We start from the raw sequence: 26,375 nt of genomic DNA, 5'->3' as shown, positions 1-26,375 counted from the left end.
TTTGCATTCTAAAGGTATCTATGTCTGCATGTACACACACATATATGTGTGTTTATGTATATGAGAGAACTAGAAGTTTAGGTTGTGAAGACAAGAAGGAAAGTGGGTCAAAAACTGATTTAAACTGCCTTTTTTTTTTTTAAGATTTTATTTATTTACTTGACAGAGGGAGACATAGCAAGAGAGGTAACACAAGCGGGGGGAGTGGGAGAGGGAGAAGCAGGCTTCCCGCTGAGCAGGGAGCCTGATATGGGGCTCCATCTCAGGACCCTGAGATCATGACCCAAGCTGAAGGCTGACACTTAACTGAGCCACCCAGGCTCCCCTTAAATTGTCTTTTTAGTTCTGTTTTGTTTTAGACTGCCTTTTTAGTTTTTGTATCACTTGGTTTTTTCAAATTTAGTCATTTAGTACGGGTCGTTTTTTATGACTAATTATTACAGACATTAGTAGGTCTAAACACTTGAAAAATATTTTTGCAAACCTGATTTTTTAAATGTGTTTCTGACCCAAGATAGGTTTTTCGTTGTCTTATATTTGTAGAGCTAAACATAAGGGTAAGGCCTGCCTTTTTTGAAATATAGGCGGGGTCCTTACTCAGGATCGTGATCCTGTCCTGTAAGAGACACATGACAGTTTCAGTAACTAAATAACTGCCAGTTATAGGATTTAGTACATTGAATGGCCTAAATAAGAAGATTCTAACATGTTTTCTGTGTTATGTCTAGAGCCAGTCACTATGGACAAAGTTCATTACTGTGAAAGATTCATTGAACTTATGATTGACCTAGAGGTAAGAAATGGGCAGTGGCTTTTCTGTTATCTCATCTTTAAGGGGTAAGGTTAATCATGTAACTATATGAAATATATGAAATATTTCTTCATTACTGGCCTTAGTTTTTTTTACCCATTTCTAGGTGTAACAGAGAAAGTCAAACGCAGTTGGCCCTTGAGGTTTTCAAATAGCTGTCAGATGGCTATTGTTTGTAGAAAAAACTACTATATAGTATAGTTATTAAACATGAGTCTAGCAATAGCATTTTATTTTTTATCATATTTTAATACCCCATCATAGAGGGTCTTGGTTTTGGCTTTGGTTTTTTTCCCCCCATCATAGAGTGTTAATAGTGACTGAAGTTAGGGGTTTTTGTCCATCTCTTTAATAATCTCACTTTTCTAAATGTGCCTAAATATTATTGATGAAAAAAGATACAGCTGCTATTGTCAATTTTTAAAATTAAGATTCTTAAAGAAGATTTCATGTTATTAGGTGCAAGATTTTGACAGAAAGTTCAGATGCAGAGTTGGTGTAATTCAGATTGAATTCATTTCCTTTCCTTTCCCTCTTTACTACAGGAAATTGAAAGAAAATCCTTTGTGTTCATTTCTTATCTGGAGAGAGAGGGTGGTTTCTTGACATAAGGATTAGAGTATTGGATGGCAGCCATTCATGAGATCTTTATTCAGATTCTAGTTCTGCCAGCAACTAATTTATAACCTCTAAGGATCTCAGTAACCTCATCTATAAAATGAGGATATTTGGTTAGATTAGTGGTTTTCACACTGATATCAGTATCTCGGCATTTTCTTGCTGACTGTCATAAGGGGGATATGGGAAGAAGATATGGGGAAAGAAGTCTCCACATATCTCCTTATCCCCAGTCTCTTTTCTTTAAGAGTAGTATCATTTTTAAATTTATACACAATACATATTGGGATTTCATATAGGATTTTGTTTGAAAACTACTGGCCTGTATATCGGTGAAATTTCTTCCAGTACTGGATTTTATTTTTAAACGTTGCCACTGAGTTTACTTACAGCACTGACCAGACCCCTTGCTTTGTGCACCGTGACTTTTCGAGACTCGAGGGAACCTTATATGAGATTGACGCTTATGAGCCAAATAGTAGATTTTTATCTCTAGCTGCAGAGAACATACAGACTTACTGCTATGGTATTAATTTTTTCTAGGCCCTACTCCCCACAAGGCGCTGGTTTAATACCATCCTGGATGACTCCCATCTTTTGGTTCACTGTTACCTTTCCAATCTTGTTCATAGGGAAGAGGATGGCCATCTTTTTTCCCAGGTGAGCATTGCTATATCTGAACTGTCACATAGTTTTCATTTCTAAATTGATCTTTTTTTTGCCATGCAACTAAGAATACCAGTGGATGATAGAAAGGAAATTTTGCTAAATATTGAATTGAATAATGTAACTTCCTAATTAGTCATTTTAAAGTAAAATCAAGTCTTAATATAGAATTGAATGAATTAAGAGCTTTTGTTAATCATATGTGATTTTATTATTGAACTGAATTATGATCTTGGCAATGATAGTAATCACTGTGGAATAGAATAGATAATGAACGTTAATTTCAAGAGAACTATGCCCTAATCTCATGGCTGTCTTTCCATAAGATGATGGTGACAGAGACAGTTGATAGCATGGAAGTGCTCATTTGCTACCTTGGGTAGAAAGAAGTATTAGTGTTTCACCTTGTTTCACATCTCCTTTTCATAAGGAAAGTCTTCTAACAAACTTTTAAACCTTACGTTTCAATGAGATCATACTTGGAGATACGATTTTTGTGTGTTTACATTTTCTTTCAGGAATTCTTTTATCTTTTTTTTTTTTTCCAATTTATTTTAGAGAGAGTGTACAAGCTAAGGGAGCAGAAAAGAAAGAATCTCAAAAAGACTCCCCACTGAGTGCAGAGTCCCACTTGGGGCTCAATCTCACGATCCTGAGAACATGACCTGAAGTGAAAACCAGGAGTCGGATGCTTAACCGACTGCAGCACCCAGGCGCCCCCAAAATTATTTTATCTTGTATCTATATTTTTTCTCATTCTCTTATTGAATTTCTATCCAGTGATTTGCCACATACATTACAACATACTAAAATTCTCATATCTGATCTTCCATAGATTAGAATTAAGAATAATAAAGATCTGGGGTGAATGCAGCCAGTAGATTCTTGATGCCATTGCTATGAAGGGAGAGTAGGCCTTCATTAGCGGCAGTAACTAGGCCAAAGAAAGGGTTTGATGGCCATGGAGCCTGATGAGAGGAAACAGTATCTTAACTTTCCTCACCTTTCTATTTTTCCCTAATAGAAGTAGCACACAGAGGAGATTATCGCTAATATGAATTACAAAGCCTTCATTCAGAAAATTCTGTATTAAGTGGCATAAGTAAAAGACCTCCGCAGTGATGTTTGGGTTTTTTTTTTCCTTTAGTATGGCTTCCTTTGATTAGATCCTTAATGTCTGTTCATTATTAGGATTGCAGTTTAAGTTCCTCTCTGTAGAAGTAGACCATGTATATGAAATAGACTTTAACAATTTATTCTTAGACCCATACTTTATTCTTATACAAATAACACATTTGGATATGTTCTGAAGTGTTTGTTGCAGTGTTTATATTCCATAGGTTTTCAGCGTCTCTGAGAAGTTATATGGACTTGTTATTCTTTATAATAGTTTTTGTACATGGTTTCTTGTTCTTATGTTCACACAGTTTAGTAATGTAAATGTATCCTTTCAGCTTTTGGACATGCTTAAGTTCTATACTGGTTTTGAGATTAATGACCAGACTGGAAATGCTCTGACAGAGAATGAGATGACCACAATTCACTATGACAGAATTACTTCTCTACAGGTAACTTGAAATTCAGCGTAACCTATGCTTCTGCTTCATCAAGTTCGGTCATAAATAATTTAGTTTATGTAGTACAGGTAGAAGAAAATACTAATTTAATAGTGTTTTCATACTGAACTTTTTAAATACTGCTAATTCTATTGAATCCATGGGGAAAAAATGGCTTTCTTTAGTCTTGAGAATCAAGATACTGATATTTGACACTCAAATTTTCTATTAGTTATTGGACCAACTTGATCCATACACTTACCAGTTTCATTTTATGAAAGAGTATTCCAATACATTGACAAAGTATATGTGAGCATTTTATACATTTTAAAGATAAATACCCAGAATGGGACTGAAATTTGCCAATACAGTTCAGCTATGTCAACAAAGTACCTTTGTTTTCTATTACTAATCTCATCTTGCTTTTACTCTTTCTGGTGGCAGAAAGAAGCTTTTATTTGTCACTTTGAAGAAATTCAGTTCTTTCTGTTTCAAAAGTCTTTTTAGGTAAAGGCTCAGTCAAACTTAAGTTCAAATTGTCTTTCATAATCAATTCCACTATCTCTCAAGGACACTCTGCTCTCCCTCTTCTCTCCCAGAATAGCATCTGGATATGTGGAGGCACTATGAGAACCTCATTGTTTTGGAAGAGGAGTCATCTGCACAGTGTCCCGGCTCAGATGTCTTTTCCTGCTCTTCTCAGAGCAGTAGTGTTTTTGTCCTTCTGCTTCTGCCTTTGAAGTGACCACAGCTGGTGTGGCACGTGGTCTTCTCTCTTGGCACCAGGCAAGGCATGATGATGGCTCCCGAGGAGCTTGGCTGTCTCCTTGCTGATGAGGCTCCAGCCTTGCTCCTGCTGGTGCCAGAGTTCTCCTGAGAGCTGACTCTCATTCATTTCCTAGCTTAAACAGCTCAGTGAGGCTTGGGTTGCAGGTCATTTTGCTATTACCTATAGTAATCTCATGGCATCCTCACCTGGGGCATGAAGACTTCTGAACCTTCTCTGTGCCACGTGGGCATTAAGGAATACTAGGGATATTACCTTATATCCTCATACCCAGTCACTATAATGCTGCCGTTTCTGTTATTTTGCAGCTTACCACATGGTTGGTTGAGGGTTGTTACCCCGAGAGGTCCTTTCTTTCCAGAGTTCCAAAGTAAAAGCACAAACCACTGTGCTTTTGAATTCTCCCTCAAGCTGTCTCTACAGTGGGGATTTCCCTTGGAACTTTCTTTTAGTTTTGTTGGGCTAGTTATTCATAATAAAGTGTTGTTTTATTTTTCTCCTTTCTGTCAGTGAAGCTAGCTCTCATGACTGTTTTCATGTTTGTTCAAAATACAGCATTAGAAATAAACTGAACATTGACTCTTGGTTTTTGGAATCCTGCTGGAATAATTCTAGCTTTTGCCGTTGTATCGAGTGCTTCGGGCTAAATAAGGCAGAGGTCACATGATGAGAAGCATATGAAAAAGAGAAGTGCATTAATATTTTTAAAGCATTATTTTTATTTAGTTTATAAATTATAGTTGATTGTATTAATATGTAGGCATTAGTTACTGATTTCTTTTTTCTCTTTTCTAGAGAGCTGCTTTTGCACATTTCCCTGAACTCTATGATTTTGCCCTCTCGAATGTGGCAGAAGTAGATACCCGGGAATCATTGGTCAAGTTTTTTGGACCTCTTAGGTAAGTTGACATGAGAGGAAAACTGGATTTTAATTTTCTCTTTGCCTTTAATCATTTTGCACTACTAGGTAATGGAACTCACTGCACCACTTTATTGACAGCTACAACTAGTGCTTCTCTGTAGCAGTTGGTATCTTTAAGGAACTTAGATATAATTATTGATCTTCTGTTTTGGGGGGCAAAATTTATATTTTTCATAACTTAAACGTTTTTTCTAAATCATAAATTTTTCTTAGAGTAGAACATAAGACTGGTATTCTGTCAATTATAACATAAAACAGAAACTAGTACATGTTCATATGTGGTATTAGAAGATGAGAAAAATGTTTATGTGTTTAAAATTTATGAAATAGTAATATTCTTTGACAGCTAATACACTTTTTTGAAAATGGTAATAATGCATTTATAGTACATAGGCACTCTACTATATGTGTAAATAATTCTCAAGACATTCATTTGTGTAAGGAGTAGGTACCATTTTAGAAATAAGGTCATCGAGACACAGAATTGATAAGTCATTTGCCTAGATCAAATAGCAAGTAAGTGGCAGAGCTAGGATTCCAACATAGGTAAGTCCAATTTCAAACCTAGGCAGTGTATCTTTTTTTTTTTTTTTTAAGATTTTATTTATTTATTTGAGAGAGAGACAGAGAGAACATGAACAAGGAGAAGGTCAGAGGGAGAAGCAGACTCCCCATGGAGCTGGGAGCCCAATGCGGGACTCGATCCTAGGACTCTGGGATCATGACCTGAGCCGAAGGCAGTCGTCTAACCAACTGAGCCACCCAGGCGTCCCGGCAGTGTATCTTTTAACTGGACTCTCATATCTCCCCAGTGTCCTTAATTCTTGGGAGAAATTATGTTTAGTTCATTGGCTATTTAAAATGAAACAAACTTGGTTTCAACCTGAAAGTTGGTTTGGTTGTTGATTTTCATAGAAGATTTAATAATGACTTATAATAACACAATATCTGTTTCATTCTCCTAATGAACTGCATGAAGTTCCATTGGACAGGTATACCATACTATTTTTTAATCACTCTCCTATCGACAGATCTTTACTTTCTAAATTTTTGGCCATTACTAACAATTCAGTAATGAACAACATTGTTTCTGTATCTATAAAAAAAACCTTGCTGCTGATTCCAGAAGGAGTATAGTGACTGGAAGGAGTTATATATTTAAAATTTGTTATATATTGCTAAATTTCCTTCAAAAATATGTATCCATTATACCAACAGCATATGAGTATTTATTTTTTTCCTTACCAAGTAGGTCCACTAGTCTTTCATTCTTGCCAATCCAAGAGTAAAAGAACCCTCATTGTTTTACTTTGCATTCTGTGATTATATTGGGGAAATTGAGCATCTTTCTATTTTTCTTGGCTATTTGCATTTCCTTTTAACTTTCGTGTTATCTTTTGCTATTTTATATTTCATTGCTTGTATTGATCTTTTTTTTTGAAGAAAGCTTTATGTATTTTGCATGCTAATATTTGGTCTAGTTTGTGTTGTAATTATTTTCTATCAGTTTCTCACTTTTTAGCTGTATTTTGGTGTATTTTATTACCACAAATGTTTTAAATTTTTTAATCCTCTCTGTCAATCATATATTTTTTTAAAGATTTTATATATTTATTTGACAGAGACAGAGACAAGTAGGCAAGAGAGGCAGGCAGGGAGAGAGAGAAGGAAGCAAGCTCTCCACAGAGCAGAGAGCCCGATGCGGGGCTCGATCCCAGGACTCCGAGATCATGACCCGAGCCGAAAGCAGAGGCTTTAACCCACTGAGCCACCCAGACGCCCTTGTCAGTCATTTTTTAATAACAATAACAAATGGTTTGTGTAGAAGGCCTTTATCACCATAAGATTATAAAATATTATATTTTAAAACACTTCCATAGATTTTTTTTTATATTCAATTTAGCTGCATAATCCACTTGGGAATTTATTTTCATCCATGATGCTCCTTTATACTCTTGTAAATTATTGAGGATGCTAAAAAAAACTGTTTTTAATGTGGATTATAGCCATTATGTTTACTGTATTAGAAATTAAAACTGGAAAATGTTAAATACTTTATTAAAATCAGTTAAAAACCTATTATATGTTAGCACACGTAGTGTTAATGAAAAAGATATTCTCCAAAATTAAAAAAGTATATAGTGAGGAGTGGCATTGTTTTGCATTTTTGCAAATCTTTTTATTTTTTTAATTTGAATTTTAGTTAACATTCAGTGTAATATTGATCAATAGAGTAGAATTCAGTGATTCATCACCTCCATACAATAATACCCAGTGCTCATCAGAGCAAGTGCCCTCTTTAATGCCCATCACCCATTTAGCCTGTCCCCCACCCATCTCCTTCCATCGACCTGCAGTTTGTTCTCTGTTGTTAAGAGTCGTTTATGGTTTACTTCCCTCTGTTTTTTTCCCCCCATTCCCATATGTTCATCTATTTTCTTTCTTAAATTCCACATATAAGTGAAATCATATGGTATTTGTCTTTCTCTGACTATTTTACTTAGCATAATATACTCTAGCTCCATCCATGTTGTTGCAAATGGCAAGATTTCATTCTTTCTGATGGCTGAGTAATATTCCATTGTATTTATATACCACCTCTTCTTTATTCATCAGTCAATGGACATTTGGGCTCTCTCCATAGTTTGGCTGTTGTTGATAATGCTGCAATAAACACTGGGGTGCATGTACCCCTTCCAACCTGGATCTTTGTATCCTTTGGATAAATACCTAGTAGTGCAATTGCTGGATCATAGGGTAGCTCTATTTTTAACTTTTTGGGGAACCTGCAAACTGTTCTCCAGAGTGGCTGCACCAGTTTGTATCCCCACCAACAGTGCAAGAGGGTTCCCTTTCTCAGCATCCTCACTAACACCTGTTGTTTCTTGTATTGTTAATTTTAGCCATTCTGACAGGTGTGGGGTGGTATCTCATCATGGTTTTGATTTTTATTTTCCTGGTGATGAGTGATACTGAGCATTTTTTTCATATACCTATTAGCCAGTTGGGAGTGTCTTCTTCCCATTTCTTAACTGCACTATTTGTTTTTGGGTGTTGAGTTTAATAGATTCTTTATAGATTTTAAATACTAACCCTTTATCAGGTATGTCATTTACAAATATCTTCTCTCATTCCATAGGCTGCCTTTTACTTTTGTTGATTGTTTCCTTTGCTGTGCTACAGAAGCTTTTTATCTTGATGAAGTCCTAGTAATTCATTATTGATTTGGTTTCCCTTGCCTCCAGCAACGTGACTAGTGAGCTATGACCAAGGTCAATAGGTTTCTGCCTATGCTGTCCTCTAGGACTTTGATGGTTTCCTATCTCACAGTTTTGGACTGTTCTATTTTCATTTAGACATTTAGGTCTTTCGCCATTTTTAATTTATTTTTGCGTGTGTTGCAAGAAAGTGGTCTGGTTTCATTCTTCTGCATGTTGCTGTCTAGTTTTCCCAACACCATTTGTTGAAAAGACTGTCTTTTCCATTGGCTATTCTTCCCTGCTTTGTTGAAGATGAGTTCACCATATAGGTGTGGGTCCATTTCTGGATTTCCTGTTCTATTCCATTGATCTGTTTGTCTGTTTTGTGCCAGTAGCATACTGTCTTGAACTATGGTTTTATAATGCAGCTTGAAATCTGGAATCGTGATGCCTCCAGCTTTTTTTTTTTTTTTCCAGGATTGCTTTGGCTATTTGGGATCTTTTGTAGTTCCATACACATTTTAGGATTGTTTGTTCTAGGTCTGTGAAAAATGCTGATGGTATTTTGATAGGGGTTGTATTAGATGTGTTCATTGCTTTGGGTAGTGTAGAGATTTTAACAATGTTTTTTCTTCCAATCCATGAGCATGGAATTCTTTTCCATTTCCTTGTGTCCTCTTCAGTTTCTCTCATAAGTGTTCTGGAGTTTTCAGAGTACAGATCTTTCACATCTTTCTTTAGCTATATTTATCTCTAGATATCTTACTGTTTCCAGTGCAATTTTAAATGGGATCAATTCCTTGATTTCTTTTTCCGCTGTTTTGTTATTGGTGAATAGAAATGCAGCAGGTTTCTGCACACTGATTTTATGTCCTGAGACTTTGCTGAATTCATGTATTAGTTCTAGCAATTTTTTGGTGGAGTCTCTTAGGTTTTCTACATAGAATATATCATCTGCAAATAGTAAAAGTTTGACTTCTTCTTTGCCAATTTGGATGCCTTTTAGTTCTTGTTGTCTGATTCCTGAGGCTGAGACTTCCAGTACTGTGTTAAATAGTAATGGTAAGAGTGGATATCTTTTTCTTGTTCCTGACGTAGGGGAAAGGCTCTCAGTTTTTCCCCGTTGAAGATGATTATTAGCTGTGGGTCTTTTGTATGTGGCCTTAATGATGTTGAGATATGTTACAACTATCCCTACTTCGTTGAGGGTTTTTATCAAGAATGAATACTTACTTTGTCAAATGCATCTCTTGACAGGATCATATGGTTCTTATCCTTTCTTTTGTTAATATGGTGTATCACACTGATTTGCAAATACTGAACCACCCTTGGAGCCCAGGAATAAATCCCACTTGATTGTGGTGAATTATTCTTTGAATGGACTATTGAATTTGATTTGCCAGTATTTTATTGAGAATTTTTGCATCCATGTTCTTCAGGGATACTGGCCTGTAATTCTCCTTTTTAGAGGGGTCTTTGTTTGGTTTTGGAATCAAAGTAATGCTGGCTTTGTAGAATGAGTTTGGAAGTTTTCCTTCCATTTCTATTTTTTGGGACAGTTTGAGAAGAATAGGTATTAATTCTTCAAATGTCTGGTAGAATTCCCTTGGGAAGCTATCTGGCCCATGACTTTTGTTTGTTGGGAGATTTTTGATTACTGATTCAATTTCTTGGCTGGTTATGGGTCTGTTCAAATTTTCTATTTCTTCCTGTTTCAGTTGTGGTAGTTTATAAGTTTCTAGGAGTGTGTCCATTTCTTCTAGATTGCCCAGTTTGTTGGCATATAATTTTTCATAGTATTCTCTTTTACTTGTTTGTTTTTCTGTGGTATTGGTTGTGATCTCTTATTTGTGATTTTATCTATTTGGGTCATTTCCCTTTTCTTTTTGGTAAGTCTGGCTAGGGATTTATCAGTTTTATTCTTTCAAAGAACCCTCTCTTAGTTTTGTTAATCTGATCTACTTTGTTTCTATATCATTTATTTCTGCTCTAATCTCTATTATTTCCCTTCTTCTGCTGACTTTAGACTTTACTGCTGTTCCTTTTCTTTTTCTTTTAGGTGTAAGGTCAGGTTGTGTATTTGAGACTTTTCTTGCTTCTTGAGGAAGGCCTGTATTGCTATATACTTCCTTCTCAGGACTGCCTTTGCTGCATCCCAAAGGTTTTGGACTGTTCTATTTTCCTTTGCTTCCATTTTTTTTTTTAATTCTTAAATTCTTGGTTAACCCACTCATTTTTAGTAGGATGTTCTTTAACTGCCATGTATTTGAGGTCTTTGCAAATTTTTTCTTGTGGTTGACTACAAGTTTCATAGCAATGTGGTCTGAAATTATGCATGATATAATCTCAATTTTTTCATACTTGTTGAGTTACCCAGTATGTGATCTATTCTAGAGAAGGTTCCGTGTACACTCAAAAAGAATGTGTATGCTGCTGCTTTAGGATGAAATGTTCTGAATATATCCTTTAAGTCCATCCAGTCTAGTGTGTCATTTAAAGCCATTGTTTCCTTGTTGATTTTCTGTAGATGATCTTCTGCTATAAGTGGGGTATTAAAGTCCCCTACTATTATTGTATCATTATCAGTGATTTTCTTTATGTTTATTATTTTTTTATTTCATTTCTTAAAATTTAAATTCAGTTAATTAACATATAATGTATTATTGGTTTCAGAGGTAGAGGTCAGTGATATATCAGTCTTATATCATACTCCGTACTCATTATATTACATGACCTCCTTAATGTCTTTCACCCAGTTACCACATTCCCCACCCCACCCCACTTCCCTCCAGCAACCCTCTGTTTGTTTCCTATGATTAAGAGTCACTTATGGTTTGTCTCCCTCTCTGATTTCATCTTGTTTTATTTCCTTCTCTTCCCCTATGATCTTTTTAGTTTCTTAAATTCCATATGAATAAGATCATAAGATAATCGTTTTTCTCTGGTTGACTTATTTCACTAAGCATAATATCTTCTAGTTCCATCCACATCGTTCCAAATGGCAAGATTTCATTTTGTGATGGCTGAGTAGTATTTCATTGTATATATATATATCACATCTTCTTTATCCATTCATCTGTTAGTGAACATCTAGTCTCTTTCTATAGCTTGGCTATTGTAAACATTGCTGCTATGAACATTGGGGTGCAGGTGTCCCTTTCGATCACTACATTTGTATCTTTGGGGTAAATCCCTAGTAGTGCAATTACTGGTTGTAGGGTAATTCTGTTTTCAACTTTTTGAGGAACCTCTTTATGTTTATTATTAATTGATTTGTATATTTGGGTGTTCCCGAGTTGGGGGCATAAATATTTACAATTGTTTGATCTTCTTGATGGATTCACCCTTTAATTATGGTGTAATGCCCTTCTTCTCTTGTTAAAAATTTTGTTTTAAAATCTAGTTCGTCTGATATAAGTATAGCTACTCCAGCTTTCTTTTGATGTCCATTAGCATAATAGATGGTTCTCCGTCCCCTTATTTTCAATCTTCAGGTGTCTTTACGTCTAAAATGAGTCTCTTGTAGGCAGCATATAGATAAAATTTTTTTAAAGAATTTTTTACTTATTTATTTGACAGAGAGAGAGAGAGAGAGATCACAGGTAAGCAGAGAGGCAGGCAGAGAGAGAGGGGGAAGCAGGCTCCCTGCCAAGCAGAGAGCCAGATTTGGGTCTCGATCCCAGGACCCTGAGATCAAGACCTGAGCCGAAGGCAGAGGCTTAACCTACGGAGCCACCCAGGTGCCCCAGATGAATTTTTTTTTAATCCATTCTGATACCTTATGTCTTATGATTGGAGCATTTAGTTCATTTACATTCAGAGTGATTATTGACAGATACAAATCTAGTGCCATTGTGTTACCTGCAGAGTTGGTGTTTCTAGTGGTGTTCTCTGGTCCTTTCTAGTGTTTGTTGCTTTTGGTCTTTTTTTCTCCACTCAAAGAGGCCCCTTAAAATTTCTTACAGGGCTGGTTTAGTGGTCACGAATTCCTTCCGTTTTTGTTCATCCAAGAAACTCTTTTTATCTCTCCTATTCTGAATGACAGCCTTGCTGGATAAAGAATTCTTGGCTGTGTTATTTTCCCATTCAGCACATTGAATACATCCTGCCACTCTTTTCTGGCTCACCAAGTTTCTGTAGATAGATCTGCTGTGAATCTGATCTGGCTAACCTTGTGTTGAAGGATTTTTTCTTCCCCTTGCTGCTTTCAGGTTTCTTTCCTTGTCTGTGTATGTTGTGAATTTGATTATGAAATGCCTTGGTGATAGTTGACTTTTGTTGAATTTAATAGGGGTTCACTGTGCTTCTTGGATTTTGATGTCTGTCTCCTTTACCAGATTGGGGAAGTTTTCAGCTATAATTTGTTCAAATAAACCTTCTGTCCCTTTTTCCTTTCTCTTTATTTTCTGGGATTCCTTCCAAAAGGTGGTTGCCTTTCTACTTGTAGACTGCAGTTTTTGTTCTCTCAGTCCTCCAATTGATTCCTTGGGCATTCAGAATGATTTGATAACTAGCCCTGTTCAAGGGATGAGACAAGCTTAGGGTCCCCCTACTCCTCTACCACCTTAACTCCTCCCCCGCAAATCTCTTTAATGACTGGCTTAATCAAAGACCGTTGGATTTGTAGATCTGCTTCTGTATTCCATTTCTTGTGAGATACTGTTTTGGTTGAAGTAAATGAAGACATTCCCTTATGCAAAAGGGAAATATATTTTAATAGCCTTTTCAAATAATTGTGAATATTTTTCTTTGATACATATCACAATTTGACAAGTGGTTATTTCTTAAATGTTAGTTTCCATGTGGTATCTAAAACCACATTAAGGAAGTCTATACAATTAAAGAGAATTAATTTAAGAAATGGAGATATTTGCCTTGCGTATGGATGAGAAGACTCAAGGTATGAATTCTGCCCAAACTGATCCATAAGTGTAACTCAGTTCTAGTCAAAATCCCATCAGGATATTTTTCTAGAAATTGACAAGCTCATTCAAAAATTAGTATAGAAAGGCAAAGAGACTAGACTAGCCAAAACCATTTTGAAAAAGAACGAAGTTGGAGGATTCCCACTACCTAATTTCAAGACTGCCTATATAGCTATAGTAATCAAGACATTGTGATATTGAATAAAGGACAGATAGACATATAGGTCACTGGAACAGAGTAAAGTTCAGAAATAGACCACACATATATGTTAGTTGATTTCTGACTAAGATACCAAAGCAACTACTTGGAGAAAGGGTAGTGTTTTAAACAACGGTGGTGAAACAGTGGGACATCTGTGTACAAAGTATGAAACTTGACACATATTTCACATCATATACACAAACTAACTCACAATGAATCATAGACATACTTTTCAGAACCAGAACTAATAGGACATATGGGGAATATTTTTGTGACTATGGTTTGTGCAAAGATTTCCATAGACACCAAAGCACAATCCATAAAGAAAAAAAGAATTGATAAATAGGACTTTATCAAAATTTAAAACTTTTACTCTTTGAAAGACTTTTTTTTTTCTTTTTTTGGAAAGACATTGTTAACAGAATGTAAATATAACCCCAGAGTGGGAGAAAATATTGACTAAACACCTGTCTGATAATGGACTGGTACCTGGAAGTCTTAGAACTCAAGAAAATAATTTAAAAATAGCTAAAGATTTGAACAGATACTCCACCAAAGATGATACATTTCAATAAGGCTACAGAAAGATGCTTAGCATCATTAGTTATTAGAGAAATGCAAATTTAAGTCATAATGAGATAACCACTACATGTCTATTAGAATTGTTAAAAAACATGCAATGTATTTACTTTTGACAAGGATGTGTCTTAGTATTAATAGAAGAAATATTGTTCTTGCACACGTAGTAGAAAGGTCTCAGGGACCACAGGGGGTTTGCAGAAGACATTTTGAGAACCTGCATTAAGGGGATTAACTTTCATTGCTAATTTTTTTTTATTTGCTGCAGTATCATAGGGTTATGTTTGCTAGGGAAGACCTTTTAAGCAGTCTGTAAAATTATGTGTTTCAGAAGTAAAGTAAGTTAATAAGATATTCTGGTTTGAATATTCCTTATTCTGCAGTTCAAATACACTCCACCAGGTGGCATCATACCTCTGCTTGTTACCAACTCTTCCTAAAAATGAAGACACAACTTTTGATAAAGAATTTCTTCTAGAATTGCTGGTAAATATTAATGTTCTTTAAATTTTCCCTTTCTTAAAGATGTGTGTTAATACAAATTTTTTCCTGGGCTAAAGGTTAAGTAGGTCATTTCTACCTGTTCTACAATTACATATCTGATTTTGCCAGATTTCTTATCTATTAGGTTTCTTTTCTTAAGTCTTTTACCTTTTAAAACTGCTTTATGGCATGAATTCATTCCATGCAAACATTTTTGAGCAGCTTCTGTGTCAGGCACTGGATTCAGGCATTGGGATACATAGGTAATTGACACCATTCCTGCCTTTTAGAGGTCATAGTTATGCACACACAGTTAATACGTACCCATTCATATTTATCTAACCATTCATTTTATTTTATTTTTTTAAAGATTTTATTTGTTTATTTGACAAAAAGAAATCACAGGTAGGCAGAGAGGGCGGGGTGGGGGGGCGGCGGGAAGCAAGCTCCCTGCTTGGCAGAGAGCCATATGTGGGGCTTGATCCCAGGACCCTGGGATCATGACCTGAGCTGAAGGCATAGGCTTTAACCCACTGAGCCACCCAGGCACCCCTAACCATTTATTTTAAAAGTTACTTAAATATGGTACCTTGAATATTAAGGCATACCTTTATCATTAGAAAACTCAGGAATATTTATAAAAATTAAGTTATCACTGACTTGGTGATTTAAGAATTCTAACGGAGTTTTCAATCATTTTGGAAAATAATGGACTTTAACTCAAACTAATACTTTTTGAGTAAGGATTTAATTATTTTTTATTTATTTTTTATTTTTAAAGACTGCATTTATTTGAGGGAGAATACAAGCAGGGGGAATGGCACAGGGAGAGGAAGAGGCAGGCTCCTCTCTGAGCAGGGAGCCCAACTCAGGGCTTAGTCCCTGGTCCCCGAGATCATGACCCAAGCTGAAGGCAGATGTTCAACCGATTGAGCCACCCAGGTGCCCCTGTTTATTTTTTTAGTGCAGTTTTAGGTTCACAGAAAAATTGAGGAATAGGAATATATTTTTAGCTTTAGTAAAATAATTCATAAAATGGATGAGTAATTATATCCCACTATGAATATTTAAGTTGTTTGCCGTGTTCACTTTTACAAGTAATGATTTGGTCCTGGCTCATGTCTCTTTGTGCACATGTGTGGACATTTAAGAGAGGCACCTAGAAGTGAAATTCTTTGATTGAAGCATGTGCTTACTTAAAAGGTGTAAGATTCAGCCAAATTATCCTCTGAAAGATGTATGTTCCTACTAACAATGCATTAGAGTGTGTCTCCTTAAGCTCTTACCAGCACTGGATGCTACAAGTCATCCCAATTTCTGCCAGTTGCAGAAACTGGCAAACAAAATTTTTTGTTTGTACAAAAAAGAATAGCTTGTTTTAATTTTTTGTTTTCTGTCTGCTGTAGGTTGAGTAGTTTTTTTTAGTTTGTTTTTTGTAACTCTTTATATGCATTTTTTTAATGTATGGAACGGTCCTGAGCACACAGTTTTGTGATTATATTCCAAACTGATTCTTCTAATATGGGGGGTAAAATACAGTCTCTTATTGTAGAGAAGATGATAATGCTCGTTTTGGGGATAGTAACCAGAAGCTATTGGTAGCAGCTGTTTTAAGCTTGATAACAGGTGTTTTAGTGCCAATTGGAGAGAAATTCTTGGAGTTTTAACTTAATTCAAGTATGGAAAATACTTTTTTATTGGTATGTTTATTTGTGTGAAGTGTATGTCTTAGGTACCATCTTTGCCTTCTTTTCATTATTTCTGACTACGAGTGCTTTCTAAAAATTCTTTGTCCTATTTTCTGACAACGTGAAATCTTTTCTCATTAAGTCGGTTTTGGGGATTAATAATAAATCCTTACTATAAGAAATGAGTATTTTTTAAGGAATTTTTCTAATGGACAGTAGGTTTAAGTATAAGGCTGAGCCTTTGCCTTTTACAGTCTTTTTTTTTTTTTAAGATTTTATTTATTTATTTGCCAGAGAGAGATATCACAAGTAGGCGGAGAGGCAGGCAGAGAGAGAGAGAGAGGAGGAAGCAGGCTCCCCACTGAGCAGAGAGCCCAATGCCGGGCTCAATCCCAGTACCCTGGGATCGTGACCTGAGCCGAAGGCAGAGGCTTTAACCCACTGAGCCACCCAGGCGCCCCTGCCTTTTACAGTCTTACAGCTAAGATTTGATCTATGAAATTTAAATATTTATGCCAACAAGAAAACAATTTTAAAAATTTATAGTGCTACAGCATTATCTTTCATTTCCTCTCTCTCCCGAAGGATTTCCATAGGCTTTGGATTCTTCTAATACCTGAATTATGATAAAGAAGTTGAAATATGTGAATTTTTTAGATGATGTCACACTATTTTCTTTCCTAAAATAATACTCTCTTTACTGAAGAGAACATGACAAATTTTTCACATATATCATTATTTTAACTTGTTAATTAGATAATAAGCTTATTTCTGTGTTTGAGATAGAGGACTATAATATTAACCGTGGAAATCTACATAGAGCTCATAAAGGCAAACTCTGATTTTACAAGGAAAATTGAGGCCATGTGTGTGTGTGTGTGTGTGTGTGTGTGTGTGTGTGTTTTGTTTTGTTTTGTTTTTAAGATTGATTTATTTCAGAGAGAGAGAGACAGCATGAGCAAGGCTAGGGGGGTCGAGTGGCTGAGGGAGAGGAGAAGCGACTCCCCACTGAGCATGGAGCCCAACACTGAGTTCTGTCTCCTGACTTGGAGATCATGACCTGAGCTGAAACCAAGGCATACACCTAAGCGACTGAACCACTCAGGTGCCCCCAGGTTTTTAATAAACAAAATTTTCCAGATTGTTTAATTAGTAAAAGAATGAAAACTATAATCTACTTAGAGCTTAACATTGTTGAATATTAAGGGCTGTGGATTTTAAGGTCTTGGCATGTACCAGGCACTTTGATGCTGTTTTATAGTATTCCGTTTCATTTTCATAAGAAGCTTGAGAGGTGAATGGTATATTATCTGTTTTACTGAAAGGAAGCTAAGATCAGGGAAGTTGAAAGAATGTGCCCAGTTTTTACATAGCTCATAAATTACAGGGACTTGGTATTGAACTCTGATCTGCCTGATTTTCCAAAGCCCATCATAATTGGTACCTCTCTCATCTTTGATTTATGGAGAAAATGGAAAAACGAAAAAAACCCTCTTATAAAGTGCTACCATAACTGAAAGACATGAAACTTCTCATTCTGTACTTTATGGTGAATTTCTCCATAAATTAGTTTGATTAAAAAAAGATTGCTCTTACTTTCTGCATGATCCTGTTTCTTTTAGGTATCTCGTCATGAACGTCGAATTTCTCAGATTCAGCAGTTGAACCAGATGCCTTTGTATCCAACTGAGAAAATCATATGGGATGAAAATATTGTCCCAACTGAGTACTATTCTGGGGAAGGTACGGCAGAGAAGTACAGAATACAACTGTATCAGGACATTTAGTTTAGAATTTATCATATGTAACTGAAAATACCTCTGTCTGTTACATGCATTAGGATAATTTTCTGGTACTCTCAAGTTCAGTTTTAAAGCTGGAAACTATTCAGTATTTTGAATGCATAGTATTAAGGATTTTTGTTAAATTTAACCATGCCCTATGTGTATGTGTGCGCGCGCGAGCACGCTACGCACACATGCTCAGACGTGCACATGTATACGTGTATTGGCATGATATGTGTGTGTGTGAATACATACATCATCCTTTATAAAATATGACCATAACATAAAACTATGTTTTAAGGAGACCTAATAGTGGAGGAAGTATGGCTCTCAATATGTCACTGTAAAAGGCTTTGTTTTGTTTGGTAGTGCTTTATTTTTCAAAGCCTTTTTTAGAAGTTCTTTTGAATTTCTTAAGCCAGCTAATGACCACCAAAAATTGTCAGTACTTAATAATAAACCCTTAGTTTTAATTAAAAATAGCTATTCCCTGATTTATTTATCTATTTCAACAGATTTGTTCCTGAATGCTTTTGTTCATCCTCTGAGGTTGAGAATTTGCCACAATTGAGTATAGACTGAAATACATTCTGACATATTTTGAAAGCATATTTCAAAAAAAAAAAATCAAGGAAATTTTTGAACAATGGCATCATTATGAGAAGTTTGGCTGTTTTAAAGATATCACCAGTGGTAATTTATTTAAAAGAAAAATAGATACTTCAGAGCCATATGCTGCAGCCATAACTTCAGTAAACCCAGTGCAACAAAGTTGTGCTAGATTTCAGAATAGGCAGGCTTCATATTTTTTTTTGTTCTTACAAAGGTCATGCCTTGTTTTTTCACTTTCCTAATTTGTTCATACTAATAGCATTTATGACCATACATGTATGAATCTAACTCTTCATCTAATCAGTTCCTAAAAGGCAAATACCACTTAATATTTTGTCTTATCAGTACAGAGCTTATGTGTCCTTAAACATGTATAGTCTTACATCTAGCTTTTGGTGCTATTCAGTGATGCTGCTCTGAGTTTAAAAATACATTTTGCTTAATATGTAAAGTATTGTTCTTTACCTCCTGTAATTAATGAAGGTTAAGGAAAGTATTTCGGAACAATACTCATTGCCAAGTGGTTTAACTGTAATAAATCTGTCTTCAGATATTTGGCTGTGTCTTGCCATTGCTCTTCAGTGACCATGATGGCATCATGTTTTAGGGGCTCAGTAGTTGATGCTAATGAATAGGCAAGGATCAAAGCTAATACTGGATGTTTATACAGACTGTTTCTAGCTCCCAAGAAGAGAAGATAAGTGAAACTGATACAGATATTTAAAGAAATATAGTTAAGAATTATAAAGAAAATCCTTGTAAAATTTTTTGCCCTAATTTTGAGCCTTTTAAAGAACATAAACACAAAAAAAGAAAGCCACACAACATAAACAGAAGGCTTAACAAATTTTTATAAGGGGAATAACCACCTTATTGGCTATCCCAGAATCCTCCCATGAGCTCCTTCCTAGTTACTGCTTCTCCCTCCACATGAAAGTATCCATTTCCTGACTTCTAAAGCAATCACTGTATATTTCTTCATAGCTTTGTCACCGACTTGTACATCCGTGTATGGTAGTCAATCCTTTACATTTTTTAAATGTCTTTTACTTCACAAATGCCCTCTGTATCCCTTCCTTTTCTTTTGAAGAACCTGAGTTGTTTGATCTGTATAGTTTTCCACAGTCTGGTTTTTTCTAATTGACTGCTCAGTGTACAGTTGAGTATGTCTTTCTGCTCTTTATTTTTCTTGCAGATTGGCAGCTGAACGCAGAGGCCTGGTCAGGCTGACGTTTTCTCTCTGGCAGGATTCTTGGCGGTGCTGTATTCTTTCATCAGAGGCACTGACTGTCCGCTTGTTTTTGTCTGTGTGTGATATAAGTAGCCATTGCTGCTTAATGGCTAGATTTGTTAATTCAGTGACAGTTGCAAAATGGTCACATTTTAATTCTTTTTTTTTTTTTTTTAATAAAATTATGCTGTCCAAAGAGACACTTCCCTCAGCCTCTGGCCTGAAAGAAACTGAGTTAGATTATAAGTCAGAATTTGCTAACATAAATGATGTGAAAATTTTTTTCACATTGATGTTTTTGCCCTTAGGTTCATTATTGCTTTGGTAAGAATGGATTCAGATGATGAAAATAATGATTTTCCAGTAAAATGTGTTTATTTTGAGGTTCTTTTTTTTTCTAATCTTTTTGATATTGCAGCTGAGTGCTTACTCACTTATTATCCAAGGGAAATAGCAGTTACTGAAGATACTAGAAAGAATATTGTTCATTAATATAATCAGAGAAGGGAAATAATTCCAGGAATAGCATACATTCAATACCTTATCCTTAAAGTCTAGCCAAAAGGTAGAGATTCAGAACACAATAGCACACTTTGGAGATAGATTAATATGTTGTAATATACTAGCTAATTAACTTTCATGGTAAATTTGTTATGGGCTTAGTTTATGGTCATTATTTACTTCGAGCTTTGCCAAATATATATTAGGGGTGAAGGAAGAATTTTTAAACTACTCGAGACTATATTAATTTTAGGTATCTTCAGCTACTTTTGAGAAGTCTGTTTGTATATGAATCATCGATGCATGGTTAGATGTATTAATGAGTTTTATCCTTCCTTCCCAACTCTTAATAGATAGCATTTGTTAACATGGTTTTTCAATTTCTGTGTGAAAATAAAAATAGAACCTTATCAAATATGCTATATTTGAGACATCATTAAATTAAACTCTTAACCAAATTTGTAGTACATTTCTTTATATAGTGCAGTTGTCTAATTAAAAGAATAATTCAGATGTGGATGTTGTTTTCTTTTTCAGGTTGTCTTGCTCTTCCCAAGTTGAATTTGCAGTTTTTGACTCTTCATGATTACCTCTTAAGGAATTTTAATCTCTTCCGCTTAGAATCAACTTACGAAATTAGGCAAGACATCGAGGATAGTGTCAGCAGAATGAAGCCTTGGTAAGCAAATTGGTTCCATTTGTAATGAAGAGGTGCAAACAGTGACTGATACAACCTGTGTCAGAAACTTCATAAGTGTATTTAGAAATAGTATGCCTGGCATGAAGGCGCCCTTTAAAATATGAAATAGTCAATCTTTGAGAAATTCTCTAATGTGGATTAGAGTATATCAGAAGTGCTAAAATATAAAATACGTATCTGGGTACTTGGGGGTGGTGCTGGGGGACTGGGGATAAGGGAGGAGAGGTCTTCATTCTTGGAGGATGGTGGGGGAGAAATATAGAGGGGAGAGTATGTTGGGCATTAGCAAAAGTAAAGAGGGAGCATATGGACTGACCAGCAGGCCTTTACTAGGACAGGACGGTTTAAGTCCTGGGAGCTTATGATAAAGGGGTCTTCTACCCCAGCTGCTCTTGTGGCTATCACCAGTATCTCAGTTAGCCTCTCTAAGGAACCTGGCAAGAGATGAAGAGTACTGCTGAGCTTCACATGGCATTGAATGTTGCAAAGTCTTGCTGGGTCCTCCATCCATAGATTACCTTGACTAAACCATCAGGATTTACTTTGGGAGCCAGTTGAGTAGGTCTCTTTATTTGAGGAAGTCTTCTGCTTAAACTCAACTCCTCACTTGCTAGCTCATTTCTGGAATTCTGTTAGCTAAGTAAAAATTTTCATTCTGGTTATTATAGGCAGCTCTGTATTATGAGATTTGTGAAGGTCTGTTTTGCTTTTTAGACATGAAATAAATGCCCTTCATTCACTATTTCATTCTACGTATGAAATTGATGAGAGTAAGTTATATGTCGTAAGTGACTGTGAATCTATAAAATAGATTTTTATTACATTCTGGTCATTATATGACCAGAATCTTAAAAAAAAAAAAATTTAACAAGTTTCTGAATGTGAATGGCTTCAGGTATCTTCCAGGCTTCTCTCCTTACTAATTATAGAGAGCTACATGGACACTATGATTATGATCTATTTTTTCACTTCCACATTTTATTTCATACACAGTTCTATTTTTTAATTAGTTATTATGTGAAAAGTTATTCTGGGTGAGACTATACAACACAACATAAAGTATTTTTGACTTAATAATCAGTTGAGTCAGTAGGCAGGGTAGCACTGTGAGGTTTGTATACTCACTGGCTGATCATCCCTGCCCACAGCTTTGCTGGAATTATTGCCCATTGTTTGGACCCCGGGGGTGTGCTTGATCAGAAATCTTCCTTTCAGTTTATGGTTACCTAGGGTTATACATGCTCGGATTCTAAACCTAATTTTGGCCATTTTGCAAACTAGGGATTTATGAACTAGCAGTTTATCAAATAGAATTCACTTACATTTTACTTAAATGCCAAATAAAGCAAAAATACTTAAGAGTTCTTATGGTCTATTAATAAAGGACATTTTTTTAACTTACTTTATTTTCTGCTAAGGGAAAGAAAATGTCATTTTTCAGAATTAACTTGTGATAATAAATTTTTCTAGATTTTCATTCTGAATTGCCCTTCATTGAAGGCCTTTAAGAATGATGAGATCCAAAAAGAGGCCAAGCTTCTTTCTGTTTCTTGTGTGCTGAAGGTGGAAAGTAGGGGTATAAATTTTACTCAGTGCTTGGTACTAACAATCACGTACATATTCAGTCTGCTGAAACCACTGAGCAACATAAGGGAGAATGTACTTATGATGGGCAGAAATCTATCCTTTTTAATTATTCATGTCATAGGTAGATTTTATAAGAGGAAAAAAGTGTTGGGGGGAGTAGATTAGTGGTTGTCTGGGGGTAGTAACAGGATTGACTATAGATAAATGAGAGGGATCTTTTATACATAGGATGGAAATGTTCTCAAATTAGATTGGGTGATGGGTACACAACTCTGCAGATTTACTAAACAGCATTGAATTGTGCATTTACAGTGAATGCATTTCATTGTATGTAAGCTATACTGTAGTAAAATTGTAAAAAATGGATGAGATGATTACAAAAGGGCTTAGACACAAGGTAATACCTTTTAGAAATTCCCTGTATTAAGCAAGTCACTGGATGCAGAACGTTTATTTTTAATTAGTTTCACTCTTTGATGTTGTAGAGTTCTATAGTTTTTTCTTATAACACAAAGCCTTTACCTGGGATGTAGCTTTTCTTTATCTGTGTAAGCGTGTCACTTTTGGCAATACTTTCCAGTTTTGGAGCACTGCTGGAGTATTTATATTACACATTTCCCAGATACACTACTTAATGTAAAATCTAAAACACCAGTTAGACTAACATAAGAAGGAAGAGTGGATATTTGAATGTTAGTGATTGTGGTTATTATAACTAGCTTGATTATTTTTACCCCCAAGCCATGGCAGTATCTCTTAAATGACTCAAATATTACCCTAAAGCAAGCATTTGCGTAGATATTATCGTTTGTTGGTTTGTTTTTAATTTTTAAAATTCTGCTTGTTCCAAAACAGCTTGTAGAAATACCTAAATGCATAAGGTGTGAAGAGCTGAGACTGTCTTGATGAAGAGAGAAAAAGGATTAAAATTATTACTCTATTATAATAATATAGATTATAATATAATAATAGACTACTCTTATTATTACAGATTATTCTTGACAAAATGTCTCTGCTATTATGTATATAGAGTATCTTTTTTTCTGTGTGTGTGGGATAAATACTCCTCTTTACTTCCCTTTCTTTATTGGACCATATCTGCCTGTTCATAACTACTGAAGGTATTCCCTGTATATTGGGACTTAATCTTTTTTTTGAGTTTAGAAATAAGTTACTGATGTCAGGGCTTAGTGGCTAAATATATGTTCCTCCTTAACTAATTTTCCTTGACAAAAGTTGGGGAAAAGTCATTTTTTCTTGGAGTAATCACGTGCTTCTTTGCTTTTCAGGCAGTCTGAGTATGGTGGTGTAGTGTTTGGGGGTTGGGCACGAATGGCCCAGCCTATCGTGGCTTTCACTGTAGTTGAGGTTGCCAAGCCAAACATAGGTGAAAACTGGCCAACCCGAGTTCGTGCAGATGTTACCATCAATCTGAATGTCAGAGATCACATCAAAGATGAATGGGAAGGTAATTTTCTATTTCAAAAAATAAAGTTACATTTTTGCCTTTTTAGTTAATAGACTTCTACTTAGAAAATTGGCAAAGTACTTTTATTAAACATTATTCTTCTAAACATTTATGAAATTTTATCTTTAAAAATTGTCTTTGTAATTATTAGTAGTAAAAATATCAAGGATCATACAAGAATAATTGTCTTAATACTTTAATAAAAAGCATAAAATAGCATGCATATCACAGGATTTTGAAAATTGCAGTTTGCAGAGCTGAGAGGAGAGCTCTTTAAATCCAAATTTAGTGAGATAGTATTTATGAATATGTAGGATCAATTTAAAAAGAATCAAAATATTACTGTTCACTAAAGAAAGGGGGGTAAGCCACCTAGAACTTGTACACATGCAGAGCTAGTAAAGCAAATTAGTATTTTTAAGAGATAAAAGCTGCCAAAGTGAATAGAGGTAAAGTTGCCGGAAAATAAAGATACAAAATCAAAATCAGACAAACTCAAAAGAAATTTTAAGGGGATCTGGTAAAATAACTCAGAAGTAGATATAATAGTTTAACTATTTGCATCAAAGGGAGGAAGTCAGAATTAGTGATATTAAGTGTATTCAAGGATAAATAACGGATGTAGAGAATTTAGCTGAGTTATTTCCCCTATTCTTTACTAGGCAAGATTTTAAGTACAGGAGTTCTGTGTCATAAGGAATTTTATTTAGAGGCAGATATGTTCAGAGTTACTAAGCCAAGTAGACTGAAAACACTGGTAACACCTGTGCCAGAAATGACACATGACCTAATTTTTAAGTGTCACTTTTATATTTTCCCCCCAGCTGTCTGTGAGAGCTCTTGCTTGCTGTCCTGTTGTGAGAAACAGTAGCTGGTAGATTTTATCTCTTTCCACCTTCTTAGCATGCCAGAAGGAAAGGGATAGTCCCTTAATGGATCAGTTTTCAGAAATTATTGCTCCCAGTATAGCTGTTTATAACCATAGGGACTACATGATATGTTTATCCAGTAATTCTAAAGGAATCCAGCGCCAAAGCTGGCCCCATGTTTGACATGTGCTCACTCTAGTGGGTATAGTTTGTGACAAATTGTTTTTGTATTCCTGTATCCTTCAAAAGAGTTCTAATCTAATCTAGTGCATTACACATCTAGAATGCTGTATATCTTCATTATTGCTAAACCTTAAGAAAGACATTATTTTGCTGAAGAAGGTTTTGTACTTAGTACCTTTGGCGTTTAAGAAAGTACAAACATAAATACTATTTTACACAGTTACCTAAGCTTTCCTTCATTACTTTGGAGACTTCTATCAGAAGAATATTAAATAGTCTTTTGTTTTTTTCCTTTCATTCTTTTAAACATAGACCTCTGATAGAATGAGAAATGTAATAGATAAATTTTGATGAGCAAGAGAGGGAACAGTAGGGTATTGTGGAATAAGTGATTCATAGTATGGGGCATGGTGGGAAGAAAAGTGTTTTCTGGGAGGCCAGAGCCAAAATTCAGGTCCTCTGTTAATCACAGATGGAGTAACTAAATAGAAAATGGAGGCAAAAAATGAGAGGAAGTTTCTTTAGTAGTAATGAATATTGTCCTGTAGGAACAGTTTTGAAGAGTTTAAGCTAAATATATGAAACATTGTTCTTGTGTCTTCAAAAAGGTATGAAGTTCAGGGCCTTATCTTCCCCATTACCCCATTTTAAAATTAAGAAAACATAATTAAGGACACAGAAATACTGGATTCTGCTCCAGAGGCACAGCCAGGATGGAGTGGATACAAATGGTTGAAAGGAGAAAGGTAGTTGAACTCACTGTTACATAAGGACTTTTTTTAATGTAGATCTGAGATGTCCCACAGTGAAATGATCTGTTAGTAGGGAATATGCAGTCATCCCTCAGTGATACCAAAAAGTGACACTGGTAGGAACTAAATTACTTCTCAGGGCCACCTCTTTGACTTGAAGACATAGATGTTGTAATGAGCTGTGCAGATCAGAAGTTCTAAAGGCAGTACAACTCAGATAGTAGAACAGATCACCTTAGTTCTCATTGCTT

The 26,375-nt window shown here is 35.4% G+C and overlaps 1 protein-coding gene across 1 annotated transcript in view; it reads left to right on the top strand.

The window, feature by feature from the left end:
* AQR (aquarius intron-binding spliceosomal factor) overlaps positions 1-26,375 on the top strand; it is a 93,981-nt gene that overhangs the window by 26,131 nt on the left and 41,475 nt on the right. The window contains exons 10-17 of the mRNA XM_047737671.1: positions 729-793; positions 1,973-2,089; positions 3,550-3,663; positions 5,234-5,337; positions 14,650-14,752; positions 18,060-18,180; positions 21,103-21,244; positions 24,142-24,320. Of these exons, the coding sequence (XP_047593627.1) occupies positions 729-793; positions 1,973-2,089; positions 3,550-3,663; positions 5,234-5,337; positions 14,650-14,752; positions 18,060-18,180; positions 21,103-21,244; positions 24,142-24,320 (945 nt within the window). The remainder of the gene's footprint in view (positions 1-728; positions 794-1,972; positions 2,090-3,549; positions 3,664-5,233; positions 5,338-14,649; positions 14,753-18,059; positions 18,181-21,102; positions 21,245-24,141; positions 24,321-26,375) is intronic.

Source organism: Lutra lutra, chromosome 7, assembly GCF_902655055.1.
Source record: "Lutra lutra chromosome 7, mLutLut1.2, whole genome shotgun sequence".
Taxonomy (NCBI): Eukaryota; Metazoa; Chordata; class Mammalia; order Carnivora; family Mustelidae; genus Lutra; species Lutra lutra.
The sequence above is the reverse complement of the archived record's forward strand: the minus strand, read 5'-3'. Positions and strand labels throughout refer to the sequence as shown.